Source organism: Bubalus bubalis, chromosome 4, assembly GCF_019923935.1.
Source record: "Bubalus bubalis isolate 160015118507 breed Murrah chromosome 4, NDDB_SH_1, whole genome shotgun sequence".
Classification (NCBI taxonomy): domain Eukaryota; kingdom Metazoa; phylum Chordata; class Mammalia; order Artiodactyla; family Bovidae; genus Bubalus; species Bubalus bubalis.
Genome location: NC_059160.1, coordinates 136,635,811 through 136,651,025, shown reverse-complemented (window position 1 = coordinate 136,651,025; position 15,215 = coordinate 136,635,811). Strand labels below are relative to the sequence as shown.

Sequence of the window (15,215 nt, the reverse complement as noted above, 5' to 3'; positions counted from 1 at the left end):
TTTCTCTTTTCTTTCTCTACCTCAGATTCTCAGCTTCTGGTTGGATTAAAAATCACACATAGTTCATATAAAGAAATTTACATGCAAAATGAAAGAATAAGGAAGGGGAAATGCCATTTATTTTAGGTCTATTGTTAACTTTTCTATAAATCTAAATTGGCTTCTAGAGTGATGTAAAATGTATATGTTGATGGGTAGATATGTTAATTTATTATTATCATTTTGGGGGGATTGTTACAATGTTTAACAGACATGATTGAAAGTAACTGAATTACCTACATTAGCAAAATGGTATTTTAGATAAAGAGGCTCTGAACAAGTAATAAAATCATAGAATGAATGCTTTGACCAAGATCATAGATGCTTTCATTGGTTGTTGGTTTGTTTTATAATTGTTTCATGATTTAAGAAAGGGACCCCAGAGATCAATTCATAAATTCTATAGCTCTCCACAATGAACTTAGAGCATCTACAGCCTCATAGACTTGTGGGAAAATGAGACATGTATAGTTGATTCTTTCCTCATATTAACTGAAAATGGTTTCTATCTCAAGGCTATATTCTGATTTTTGAAAATGTTTATGCTTTACTACAGAAACTTCACATCTTTGCTCATAATCTCTTAGATACACTGAAGCCATCTTAAATGTTGCCTACTGTGATATTTTCTTAGTATTGCAGTAGCCAATTTGGAGGATTGTCACAGAATACCAGCAGAAAAGAAGACTTCAATCAAACTCTGTTGTCAGCTGAACGTACCAACAGAGCAGATGATCTCATTGAGACGGTGAGTGCTTTCTCATTGTATGTTAAGGGATCTAACAAATCACCTTTTCACTTGGTGAGAATACCACTTTCTATACCTTTCAGCTCATTCTTCCCTAGGGAAATTCACCAATTGTTTGGCTCAGAAAGTCACAAGAAAATTGTATTTTGCACTATTATTGAACATATTTAACAAGCCTAATGGGCATATATATCTTATATGCATTAATAAATATATTTAACTTGCAGTATTAAGGAACCTTTAACACTTAGATCAGATGACCTATGTACCAAGAGAGATACAGACAATTCTGAAGGAATGATATAATGAAAAGATTGGGATCTGCCCTATATATATTTTTTAAATTAATTTAGTTTTTAATGAAGGATAATTGCTTTACAGAATTTTGTTGTTTTCTATCAAATCTCAACATGAATCAGCCAGAGGAATACATATATACCCTCCCTTCTGAAACTCCCTCCCATCTTCCTCCCCAATCCACCTCTTTAGATTGATACAGAGGCCCTGACTGAGTTTCCTGAGCCATTCAGCAAATTCTCCTTGGCCATCTATTTTAAATATGATAATGTAAGTTTCTGTGTTACTCTTTCCATACATCTCACCCTCACCTCCCCTCTCCCTATGTCCATAACTCTATTCTCTATATCTGTTTCTCCATTGCTATCCTGTAAATAAATTCTTCAGTACCATTTTTCTAGATTCCATATATATGTATTAGAATACTGTGGTGTTGGAGAAGACTCTTGAGAGTCCCTTGGACTGCAAGGAGATCCAACCAGTCCATTCTGAAGGAGATCAGCCCTGGGATTTCTTTGGAAGGAATGATGCTAAAGCTGAAACTCCAGTACTTTGGCCACCTCATGCGAAGAGTTGACTCATTGGAAAAGACTCTGATGCTGGGAGGGGTTGGGGGCAGGAGGAGAAGGGGACAACAGAGGATGAGATGGCTGGATGGCATCACTGACTCGATGGACGTGAGTCTGAGTGAACTCTGGGAGTTGGTGATGGACAAGGAGTCCTGGTGTACTGCAATTCATGGGGTCGCAAAGAGTCGGACACGACTGAGCGACTGAACTGAACTGAGCGATATTTATCTTTCTCTTTCTGACTTACTTCACTCTGTATAATAGGTTCCAGATTCATCTACCTCATAACTGACTCAAATGTGTTCCTTTTATGGCTGAGTAATATTCCACAGTGTATATGTACCACAACTTCTTTATCTGTCCATGGACATCTTGGTTGCTTCCATGTTCTAGCTACTGTAAACAGTGCTGCAATGAACATGTGTATTTTTCAGTTTTGGCCTCCTCAGGGTATATGCCTAGGAGTGAGATTGCTGGGTCATATGGTGGCTTTATTCCTAGCTTTTTAAGGAATCTCCATACCATCTTCCATAGTGGCTGTATCAATTTACATTCCCACCAACAGTGCAAGAGTGTTCCTTTTTCTCCACACCCTCTCCAGCATTTATTGTTTGTAGACTTTTTGATGATGGCCATTCTGACCGGTGTGAGGTGATACCTCATTATAGTTTTGATTTGCATTTCTCTAATAATGAGGGATGTTGAGCATCTTTTCATGTGTTTGTTAGCTATCTGTATGTCTTCTTTGGAGAAATGTCTGTTTAGGTCTTTTTCCCACTTTTTGCTTGGGTTGTTTGTATTTCTGGGATTGAGTTGTATACTTTGGAAATTAATCCTTTGTCAGTTGTTTCATTTGCTATTATTTACTCCCATTCTGAGGGTTGTCTTTTCACCTTGCTTAGTTTCCTCTGCTGTGCAAAAGTTTTCAAGTTTAATCAGGTCCCACTTGTCTACTTTAGTTTTTATTTCCGTTACTCTAGGAGGTGGGTCATAGAGGATCTTGATTTGATTTATGTCATCGAGTGTTCTGCCTATGTTTTCCTCTAAGAGTTTTTATAGTTTTTATAGTTTCTGGTCTCACGTTTAGATCTTTAATCCCTTTTAAGTTTATCTTTGTGGATGGTGTTAGAAAGTGTTCAAATTTCATTCTTTTATATGCAGCTATCCAGTTTTCCCAGCACCATTTATTGTGCTAAAAAAAAAAGACCTAAACAGCACCATTTATTGAAGAGGCTATCTTTGCCCCATTGTATATTCTTGCCTCCTTTGTCAAAAATAAGGTACCCATAGGTGCATGGGTTTATTTATGGGCTTTCTTTCTTATCCCATTGGTCTATATTTCTGTTTTTGTGCCAGGACCATGCTGTCTTGATGACTGTAGCTTTGTAGTATAACCTGAAATCAGGAAGGTTGATTCCTCCAGCTCCATTATTCTTTCTCAAGACTACTTTGGCTATTTGGGGTCTTTTATGTTTCCATATGAATTGTGAAATTTTTGTTCTACTTCTGTGAAAAACACCATTGGTAATTTAATAGGGATCACATTGAATCTGTAGATTGCATTTGGTAGTATAGTGATTTTCACAATATTGATTTTTCCTACCCAGGAACATGGAGTATCTCTCCATCTGTTTATGTCATCTTTGATATCTTTCATTAGTGTTTTATAATTTTCTGTGTACAGTTCTTTTGTGTCCTTAGATAAGTTTATTCCTAGATATTTAATTCTTTTTGTTGCAATGGTGAATGGGATTGATTCCTTCATTTTTCTTTCTGATTTTTCATTGTTAGCATATAGAAATGCAAGTAATTTCTGTGTATTGATTTTGTATCCTGAAACTTTGCTAAATGCACTGATTAGCTCTAGTAATTTTCTGATACTATCTTTAGGGTTTTCTATGTACAGTATCATGTCATTTACAAACAGTGAGAGCTTTACTTATTTTCCAATCTGGATTCCTTTTATTTTTTTTCCTTCTCTGGTTGCTGTAAGCTAGGACTTCCCAGAACTATGTTGAATAATAGTGGCGAAAGTGTACACCCTTGTCTTGTTCCTGATCTTAGGAAGAATACTTTCAGTTTTTCACCATTGAGAATAATGTTTGCTATAGGCTTATCATATATGGCCTTTACTATGTTGAGGTAGGTTCCTTCTATGCCCATTTTTTGAAGAGTTTTAATCATAAATGGGTGCTGAATTTTGTCAAAGGCTTTTTCTGCATCTATTGAGATGATCATATGGTTTTTATCTTTCAATTTGTTAATATGGTGTATCACATTGATTGAATTCTGTATATTGAAGAATCCTTGCATCCCCAGAATAAACCCAATTTGATCATAGTGTATGAGCCTTCTGATGTGTTGCTGAATTCTGTTTGCTAAACTTTTGTTGAGGATTTTTGCATCTATGTTCATCAGTGATATTGGCCTGTAGTTTTCTTTTTGTGTGTTGTCTTTATCTGGTTTTGGTATCAGGGTGATGGTGGCCTCATAGAATGAGTTCGGAAGTGTTCTTTCCTCTGTAAATTTTTGAAAGAGTTTTAGAAGTATAGGCATTTGCTCTTCTCTAAATATTTGATAGAATTCTCCTGTGAAGCCCTCTGGTCCTGGGCTTTTGTTTTTTTGGCAGATTTTTTATCAAAGCTTCCATTGCAGTGCTTGCAATTGGGTTGTTCATAATTTCTATTTCTTCCTGGTTCAGTCTTGGAAGATTGCACTTTTCTAACACTCTGTCCATTTCTTCCAGGTTATCCATTATATTGCCATATAGTTGTTCATAAGTCTTTTATAATCCTTTGGATTTCTGCATTATCTGTTGTAACCTCTCCTTTTTCATTTCTAATTTTGTTGATTTGATTCTTCTCTCTTCTCTTCTTGATGAGTCTGGCTAAAGATTTGTCAATTGTGTTTATCTTCTCAAAGAGCCATCTTTAAGTTTTATTAACCTTTAATAGTGTTTCATTCTTTATTTTTCATTTATTTCTGCTCAGATCTTTATCATTTCTTTCCTTCTACTAATTTTGTGTTTTTGTTTTTCTTTTTTGTTGCTCTTCTTTTTCCAGTTGTTTTAGGTGTAAAGTTAGGTTGGCTATTCAATGTTTTTCTTGTTTCTTGAGGTAGGATTATGTTGCTATAAACTTCCTCTTAGAACTGATTTTGCTGCATCCCATAGGTTTTGAGTTGTCATGTTTTATTGTAATTTGTTTCTAGAAATTTTTTGATTTCCCTTTTGATTTCTTCTGTAACCTGTTCATTATTTTTTAATGTGTTATTTAATCTCCATGTGTTTGTGTTTCTTACAGCTTTTTTCTTATAATTGATATCTAGCTTCATAGCACTGTGGTTGGAGAAGATGCTTGATATGATTTCAATTTTTTTAAATAACTGAGGTTTGATTTGTGACTCAAGATGTGGTCTATCCTGGAGAATGTTCCATGTGCACTTGAGAAGGTATTCTGCATTTTGATGGAACGTCTTAAAGATATCAATGAGATCCATCTCATCTAATGTATCATTTAAGACTTGTGTTTCCTTATTAATTTTCTGTTTTGATGATCTGTCCATTGGTGTGAGTGGGATGTTAAAATCTCCTACTATTTTATTGTGTTACTGTCAATTTCTCCTTTTATGTCTGTTAGTGTTTGTCTTATGTATTAAGGTGCTCCTATGTTGAGTGTATAGATATTTACAAATGTTCTGTCTTCCTCTTGGATTGATCCTTTAATCACTATGTAGTGTCCTTCCTTGTAGCTTGTAATCTTTATTTTAAGATCTATTTTGTCTGATATGAGGATTGCTACTCCAGCTTTCCTTTGCCTCCTGTTTGCATGGAATATATTTTTCCAGCCTCTCACTTTCAGTCTATATGTGTCTTTAGGTCTGATGTGGGTTTCTTGTAGACAGAATATATATGGGTCTTGTTTTTGTATCCATTTAACCAGTCTGTGTCTTTTGCTTGGAGCATTTAATCCATTTATATTTAAAGTAGTTATTGATATATATGTTCCTATTGCCATTTTCTTAATTCTTTGGGGTTGATTTTGTGGATCTTTTTTCTTCTCTTGTATTTCTTGACTATATAATTCCATTTAACATTTGTTGTAAAGCTGGTTTCCTGGTACTGAATTCTCTTAACTTTTGCTTATCTGAAAAGCTTTTTATTTCTCCATCAATTTTGAATGAGATCCTTGCTGGGTACAGTTATCTTGGTTGGAGATTTTTCCCTTTCAGTGCTTTAAATATATCCTGCCATTCCCTTCTGGCTTGCAGAGTCTGCTGAAAGATTAGCTGTTAAGCATATGGGGTTTCCCTTGTATGTTACTGGTTGCTTCTCCCTTGCTGTTTTTAACATACTTTCTTTGTGTTTAGTCTTTGTTAGTTTGATTAGTATGTGTCTTGGCATGTTTCTCCTTGGGTTTATCCTGTATGGGACTCTTTGTGCCTCTTGGCTATTTCCTTTTCCATGTTGGGGAAAATTTCAACTATAATCTCTTCAAAAAATTTCTCAAACCCTTTCTTTTTTCTTCTTCTGCTGCTGCTGCTGCTAAGTCACTTAAGTCATGTCTGACTCTGTGCAACCCCATAGACGGCAGCCCACCAGGCTCCCCCATCCCTGGGATTCTCCAGGCAAGAACGCTGGAGTGGGTTGCCATTTCCTTCTCCAATGCAGGAAAGTGAAAAGTGAAAGTGAAGTCGCTCAGTCTGTCTGACCTTCAGCAACCCCATGGACTGCAGTCTTCCAGGCTCCTCCGTCCATGGGATTTTCCAGGCAAGAGTTCTTCTTCTGGGAACCCTATAATTCGAATGTTGGTGTGTTTGGTATTGTCCCAGAGGTCTGAGACTATCCTCAGTTCTTTCCATTCCTTTTACTTTGTTCTGCTCTTCAGACGTTATTTCCACCATTTTATCTTCCAGCTTCTGTTTCAGATATTCTGCTGGTGATTCCTTCTAGAGTATTTTTAATTTCAGTTATTGTGTTGTTTGTCTCTTATGTTTTTTCTTTAATTCTTCTAGGTCTTTGTTAATTGGTACTTCCATTTTCTCCATTTTGTTTTAAGGGTTTTGATCATCTTTATTTTCATTATTCTTGATCATCTTTATTTTCATTATTCTGAATTCTTTTAAAGGTAGTTTTCCTGTTTCCTCTTCATTTATTTGGACTTTGTGTTTCTAGTTTTTTCCTTCATTTGTGTAGTATTTCTCTGCCTTCTCATTATTTATTATTTTAACTTTTTGTGTTTGAGGTCTCCTTTTCCCAGGCTTCCAGGAAAGTTGAATTCCTTCCTAGAAGAAAGTTGGATTCTATCTTCCTTTTGGTTTCTGCTCTCCTAACATTGGTCCAGTGGTTTGTGTAAGCTTCATATAGGGTGAGATTTGTGTTGAGTTTTTGTTTATTTTCCCTCTGATGGGCAAGGCTGAGTGAGGTGGTACTCCTGTCTGCTGATGATTGGGTTTGTATTGTTGGTTTTTTCATTGTTTAGATGAGGCATCCTGCACAGGGTGCTACTGGTGGTTGGGTGATGCTGGGTCTGATATTCAAGTGGTTTCGTTTGTGTGAGTTCTCACTATCTGATACTCCCTAGGGTTAGTTCTCTGGTAGTCTAGGGTCTTGGAGTGAGTTCTCCCACTCCAAAGGCTCAGAGCTCGATCTCTGGTCAGGAATGAAGACTCCACAAGTGGTTTGTTATGGCATTAAGTAAGATTAAAACAAATATCCCAAAATGAGAAACCAGAGATGAACCCCAGACAAATGGTAGTTACAAAATCAGGCAAATAATAATTAAAATAATGGAATATACATATACACCTGTGAGAAAAGTCTAAACAGTCCAACAAAAATAAACTACAGTAGATTGACCCAGCAAACAAAGAAAATCAAAAATTATATTTACTACTTAAGAAAAAAACTAACTAAAGCACAAACTGGAAAGCAAAACTAAAGCAAGGTACCAAGTGGGAATAAAGCAATGAAAGCAAAACTAACAAATATGTTGAGAGGAAAGGAATGAAAGAAAAAAAAGAAAGAATAGATATACAAATTTAAATAGACGTAGATGCAGAAGATTTATATACTTTAAAGATTAACTGCAAGGCGAAGAGAATAGTAGGAAAGGCAAACAAAGGAATATATAGAAAAAATACAGTTTTAAAAAATTAAAAATTGCAATTATAAAAAAGAGACAAGGAAAAAAAGAAAAGAGAGAAAATAGAGAAAATAAAAGGAAACTCATCAAAACTGCAAAAGCCCCATGTAGAGGGAGAGGTTTATAACAACAATAAAAAGTGTGACTGAATATACATATATACCCATAAGCAAAATCAAAACAGCCCAGCAAAAATAAAGTACAACAGATTGACCTGGCAAACTAAGAAACCAAAAATTATATCTACCAGAACAAAACTAACTAAAGCACAAACTGGAAAACAAAACTAAAGCAAGATGCAAACTGTGGAATAAAGCAATGAAAATAAAACTAACAAATATGTTGAGAGGAAAGGAGAGAAAGAAAAGAATGAAAGAATATATATGCAAAGTTAGACAGAAGTAGATAAGGAAGATTTATATTTGTTAAAGATTAACTGCAAGGGGAAAAGAACAGCAGGAAAAGCCAACAAAAGAATAAATGTAGAAATAATAATAAGTTTAAAAAACTAAAAATTAAAAATAAAAAAAATAGAAACAAAAAATAAAAAAGGAAAACTCCACAAAACTGCAAAAGACCTACATAGAGGCAGAGGTTTATAACAACAATAAAAAATGTGACTGAGGGAAAAAAAAAAGCTCAAAAGCCTAATTGGATTTCATAGTGCCAATAATATTGACAACTACAACAGAGTGGGGAAAGGGGGGAAAAATCTAAAAGAATCTATAGAACAAGTCAAAAAATAAGAATAATATATGTTTTTCTTGAGTCACTGAAGTCAGAGTTCTTTCCCTCGCTGGGAGACACAGTCCACCTTACCTCCCTAGGATGCCCTCCAACACTGTGCTTGCTGATCTCTGGACCTGCTGTGGGGGCAGCTCAGATTCTAATCTGGTCCTATTCCAGTGGGTTCTTGTCTCCAGTGTCCACAGCTATCAGAACTAGTGCGTTTTCTTTTGCGGGAGCTCTCAATGACCTTTTATATATTCCATAGACACACAGTCTGCCTAGTTGATCATGTGGATTTAATCTGCAGCTTGTACAACTGGTGGGGAGGTTTTGGGTCTTCTTCCTTAGCCACACTGCCCCTGGGTTTCGATTGTGGTTTTATTTCCACCTCTACATGTGGGCCGTCCACTGGGGTTTGCTCCTGAGGCTGCCCTGGAGGACTCGGGTTTGCCCCTGTGAGGGTCAGGTGTGGAGGTGGCAGCTGCTTGAGTTAGAGGGGTTCTGGCAGCACCAGGTACTCAGGGGAGTTGGTGGCTATGGGAGCAGGAAATACAGTACTCTGGAAGGGTATGGCAACCAGTATTGGCCAATACGCTCCAGTATTCTTGCCTGGACACCTCCCTCTCTGACAGAGAAGCCTGGCAGCCCAGTCTACAGGGTTGCAAAGAGTCGGACACAACTAAAGTGAACCTGTGTGCATAGACGTAAGACTTTTTTTGCCTGTGGCAGCTCTGCCCCAGTGAGAGTTGAGCATGAAGGTGGCATCACTGCTTGTCTTGTGGGGACCCTGGCGGTGCCAAGGGTGCGGGAACACGGACTGCCTCGGCCACAGGAGTTATGGCCCTATCAGAGTCTTTTTTCAAGCCTCTTGCAGCTGGCGATCAGAAGGCCTCTTTGGCCAGTCTTTCTCTGTAGCTCCACTCATTGAGGTACTTAGAAAGCTCCCTTGCCTGGGGTCCTATTCTGTAGTTCAGTGCATCAGGCACATAGAGGGGGGGGCCCCTGGCTGGAGTCCTACTCTGTAGACTGATGCATCAGTCACTTAAAGGAGCACCCTCGGTGGGGTCCTACTCTGCAGTTCAGTGCATTAGGCTTTAGAATGGGCCAGCATCTCTATTGTTCAGCTGCGGATGCTGGCTTGTGGGGAGAGAGAGGCTACGGTGATGGCTGCACCCACTGTGCATGACTCAGCAGCATCCCCTTGCTTACATGGCTGCCTGGCTTTCCTCTACCGGCATTTCCCATCACAATCTCCTACCTCACATCCCCTCACTCCGTCCTTCTCAGTCAACAGCAGTCCTTGCCCTGGGATTGCTCCACAATCCCTAAACTCCAGCTCCCAGCTGCTGCACATTTGGAGGGACCAGCATTCCTGTCTGGGGTATGTAGGCTGCAACAAGGACTGTCTGATTCTCTTTCCATTTAGGCTGCCACAGATCAGCTGTTTCACTCTCAGCCTTAAATGTTTCTCCTCTGACTCAGACGATTGCCCCAATGTGGGGATTGGGTGACCCCTGCTTCAGTTCCCCCACCCTCTGAGGGCAGGTCCCGTCCTATTAACACTCCTGTTTCTCCCCCTAGTTCCTTCATCCTACTGAGTTTTGCGTGGTTCTGTATATTCTTTTCCACTGGTCACATACTCCTGTCTGCTCTCAGCCAGTGTTCTGCATGCACTTCTGTGTCTGAAAGTGTATTCCTGATGCAGCTGTGGAGAAAGATGTACTGTCCACTTATTCCTCTGCCTTCTTGATGTCCTCTGCCCTTTATATTTTTAGGTGCTTATATTAACAATAGGGAAGGTTTTCAGCCAAAATAGATTCTGTTCTTTGTTCTTCCCATGTTTGATATTTGGCAAACTAACTATGGCCTATGAGACACTCAAGACTAAGGCCCCTTTCACTGAACCATGTTTTCAATAGTAAGATAGGCTATTGATTCTATTGAGCTTAACAGAACTAGTTTTGGGTTCTAATTCAACCTTCAGTCACAGCTTACTCATGTCACTTTGAACAAATCAACCTCACTGTCTCTCAGTTTATCATCTGGTAATTGAAAACATTCGTATTTACCTTGCTAGCATACATTCCTATATCCTAGGTGGCTCAGTGGTAGAGAGGAGTGCCAAACAGGAGGCACAGGTTCAATCCCTGGGTCAGGAAGATCCCCTGGAGAAGGAAATGGCAACCCACTCCAGTATTCTTGCTTAGGAAATTCCATGGACAGAGGAACCTGGTGGTCTACATTCCATGGGGTTGTGAAAGAGTCAGACATGACTTAGCAACTCAACAGCAACTACTACAACACACATCCTGTAAGAATCAAATAAGATGTTTGGAAAGACTCATGAGTGTTTCCCTGGTGGCGCAGTGGTAGAGAGTCCTCCTGCCAATGCAGGAGCCATGGGTTTGATCTCTGGGTGGGGAAGATGCCCTGGAGGAGAAAATGGTAAGCCACTCCGGTATTCTTGCCTGGAAAATCCCATGGATCAAGGAGGCTGGAGGACTAGAGCCCATGGAGTCGCAAGAGCGTCAGACATGACTTAGTGACTAACAACAGCAATGGGAGGAGTCGTAGAAGACATATAATGCAATGTGCAAATGAAAGATTATTGATCTTCTTGCATGGTTTCAATCAGGTTAGCATACTGACATATCTTTCTCTCCCATCACCTTTATTTTTTTTTTAATTTTATTTTATTTTTAAACTTTACATAATTGTATTAGTTTTGCCAAATATCAAAATGAATCCGCCACAGGCCTCAGCACGTGATCAAGAGGGGTAAATAAATTTGTAGAAATATAGTTAAGTCACTTGTATAAATCAGTTGGAATCACTGTCCATCCACTGGAGATCTACACCCCTGTAGTCTTTAGAAGATCATAACCTATTAGGCCAATAAGATATTGAACACTAGACGTTAAGTGGGCAAGAGATAGTATTTGGAATACATTAATGGGATGGAAATTTTCTCCAGAGTCCAAGAATAAGGGCAGAAGAAATTTGGTTGCTTGCTTATAGATTTTTTAATAATAAATGTTCAGAATACAAATAACCTTATAATTATTCTGTTTCTTTTAGGTAATAAACATTATATATGTTTCTCCTTTGATAGTATTTTAAAGCAATAAAAATCAAAGGAGAAGATCTGTACCATGCTGAAAATATTACCAGATTTGTAAATTCAAATTTGAAATCTATAAAAATATAGGAATTTAAAATTTTTAATATGGAATTTAAAAAATGTTGCTATGTGTTATACTTATTACAGAGACTAATGAAATAATATGAGAAACTGTCTGTGAAAAGTTGCAAAATTAGCATTTAAAATATAAGTACAACCTCACTAGTAAGTAAAACATTTAACTTACTTTCAGTTATAAGGCTGCCCCATTTAAAGAGACATTAGCATTTTTTCTTTTTTATAAGATTGTTCAGCTAAAAAGAGTTTTACTTTCTTTAGTAAATGAAGAATCATTTTCTGGAAATGCTCTTCCACAAAAGCTGACTCTTCATTGAAAACCATGGTGAAAAAGGCCTTTCTAAGGTTCTAGTTCATAATTCCTCTGTCTGTATAACATTTCTGTTAAACAGGCCAAAGTTTTTGTAAATAACTTATCTACAGTATGTGAGAAAGTCTGGACTTTGGGACTCCATCAGACATTCCTTCTAATGCTAATAATTGGAAGATGGCTTCTCCCCATTGGAAGTGGGATCACTCGGGATCAACTCTCTCAACTTCTCCTTATGTTTGTGGGGACAGCTGCTGACATATTGGAATTCACAAGTGAGACCCTGGAAGAAGAAAATGTGAGGTAAGTAGGCCCTGCAATGAAAAGACCTACTTTTCAAGGTCAGGCCCACACACCTGCTTTTTTTTCTATTATTTATATTTGCATTAATAAAGCTTTTTCCATATATCATATGTCCAGTGGTAGAATAATAGAATTTGTTGCTGTTCAGGTATACATTAGGTACCAGTACCCCAACATGCACACACACACACACATATACATGTATGCACATATCTGGGTTTCCTATATGGCTCTAGTGGTAAAGAAGACACCTACCAATACAGGAGACATAACAGATGTCCGTTCGATCCTTTGGTGGGGAAGATCCCCTGGAGAAGGACACAGCAATCCACTCCAGTCTTCTTGCCTGGAGAATCCCATGGACAGAGGAGCATGGCAGGCTCTAGTCCATCGGGTTGTAAAGAGTTGTACATGACTGAAGGGATACAGCATGCACACATGCATATACATACATACATATATATATATGTATGTACCATATATATGTGCTATGCATATATATAGTAGTTGTATATGAATATGTAAAGAAAGTTGTGTGTGTGTGTTAGTCACTCAGTCGTGTCTGACTGAATCTGTAAAGGACGTTGCTGCTACAGAAAAAAGGCAGATAATATTTTCCATGGGTAAGAACAGAGAAGCTCTGCCTGTTTGCATGACCACAGGTTAGGTGAAGCCATGGTTACCTGAAAACTGTCCCTGGCTCCTCTTTCACATTCTCAAGTGTCCAGGAATGCAGGCAATCTTAAGTGTCTCTTGCAGAGCAGAGCTGCTATTTCAGGAAAGTACTTTGAGGAGGCATGGAGGACTCTCTCCCCTAGCTGACTGAGGAATTTATATTCCCTGGTGTGAATGGAGAATGGGGCAGATTAGGTTTTATTTTCCTAAATTTTATTTTTAATCAGTTTTGTTTGAAGTGCCCAAAGGCTATCTGGTGTAGATGCCTATAAATTAAAACTTATTGAGTTGGTACTTTTATTTTTGCCACAAGCAGATAAACCCAGAATCCATGATCACATCTGTTTATGGAACTACTTTCTTACCTTTAGGGATTTAAGTCTCAGTGCCTGAATGTACTTTCAGCTCAGGTTGTTATGCACTATGCTATAAAAATAAATTGCAATGAGTCTGGCTTTTAATGCTACCGTTTACTTTATGCTATGTTTCTCAAATAACGAAACATAAAGCTGAGCAAAATACACTAACCTACTGAGTAAACTTAATATCCCAATTATAGTACAAAGTGTATCATTATCATAGGCTACCTTTATACGATCATTTCCTGTTCCATTTATACTGCTTTCTCATATCTTAAGTAGATATAGAATTTTAAAAAGAATCTAGTCTAAGTTGATCCATTGTCCTCACAATGCCAATTTTATTTTTTAAAGAATATTTACTTACTTTGCTGTGCAGGGTGTTAGTTGCAGCATATGGGACTTAGTTCCCTGACTAGTGATTGAACCAGGCCCCCTGCATTGCGAGCAAGGTGTCTTACCCACTGGACCACCAGAGAAGTCCCCAGAATGTTGATTTTAGCTTTGTGGCTTTAATACCTTACACGTGGCCAGTGCTTTACATTGTGTAACATATTTTCAGACACATTAGAATACTTATAATACAGTGAGGTTACAAGAAAAACATTAAAAAATCATGACCAAGCATATAAAAACAAATAACTACAGGCACCACACAGCTGACTATACCTATGGGGCTTCCCAGGTGGCACAGTGGGAAAGAACCCACCTGCCAGTGCAGGAGATGCAAGAGACACAGGTTCGATCTCTGGGTTGGGAAGATCCCCTGCAGGAAGAAGGGGCAACCCACTCCAGTATTCCTGCCTGGAAAATCCCATGGACAGAGGAACCTGGCGGGCTACAGTCCATGAGGTTGCAAAGAGTCAAACACGACTGAGCATGCGCGTGCGCGCGCGCGCGCGCACACACACACACACACACACACACACACACACACACACACCTATACCTATATAGAAATAAACACATAAATGCCAAATATCTAGTGAGATCCAAGGGATATAAGGTAGAAGGCGGGGGTGGGGCTTCGGGGAGGAATATGTTCTGACAGACTCATCTGATCTTTCTCACATCTTTATGGTTTTATGGCTATTTTAATGCTCAGTGTTTTAGGCCCATCCACAAGTGATGGCAAGAGGCATTTTATAGATCAGTTTGCAAATAGATGTTGAATATTAAGTAAGTTAATGGCTAAAATGTCAATTGTCCAAGGCAATTTAAAAAACACTCTGAAAGTCATGAGAGATCATTCATTCACCAACTCTTGACTGATTATGTAGTGCGGGCCAAAAGAGTGCTACTGGAGATTGGGGAGCTAATAGGGAGCAAGTGATGAGCGAAAGGATACACAATCCTGTCCTCACCCAGGTAATTTCAATTCAGCATTTTCTTCTCCCACCTGCACATTCATCTGAGTGTTTTATAAATCTTTTTACTCATTCTAAACGTACACCAGTCCTGAGAATGGAACTGAATCAACTCTGTTCGGGTTATTATTTTTCAATTTCTTTTTGGGTTTCATGATCTCAAATGAAATCATTTTATTTTTAATGTAATTGCATTGTGTCAGAGACCGTCTGTGGTTTCCACGGCACTCCTGCATATCTCCATCACAACCCAAGGCCTCCAAAATCAAGGCCCAGAAAGAACAGAGCTTTTATTCCCACCTAAGGCCCACCTCCCAAGTTCTGACTTCATCTCAGGTTCCATACTGTAAGAATAAACACTGCAGATTGCCATGTTTTCAAAGGAAAGACTTAAATTCTCTCACTGGAGCATAGCTTTCCCTTTTGGCCTCAAAAAGACAATCATAAAGCATAAATTTAATATACATGTAAAGGATG

At 38.3% G+C, this 15,215-nt stretch overlaps 1 protein-coding gene across 1 annotated transcript in view; it reads left to right on the top strand.

Moving 5' to 3' along the window:
* Positions 1-15,215, top strand: part of TMEM26 (transmembrane protein 26) — a 64,793-nt gene that overhangs the window by 28,675 nt on the left and 20,903 nt on the right. Inside the window, exons 3-4 of the mRNA XM_006045501.4 lie at positions 674-787; positions 12,117-12,337. Coding sequence (XP_006045563.1) covers positions 674-787; positions 12,117-12,337 — 335 coding nt within the window. The remainder of the gene's footprint in view (positions 1-673; positions 788-12,116; positions 12,338-15,215) is intronic.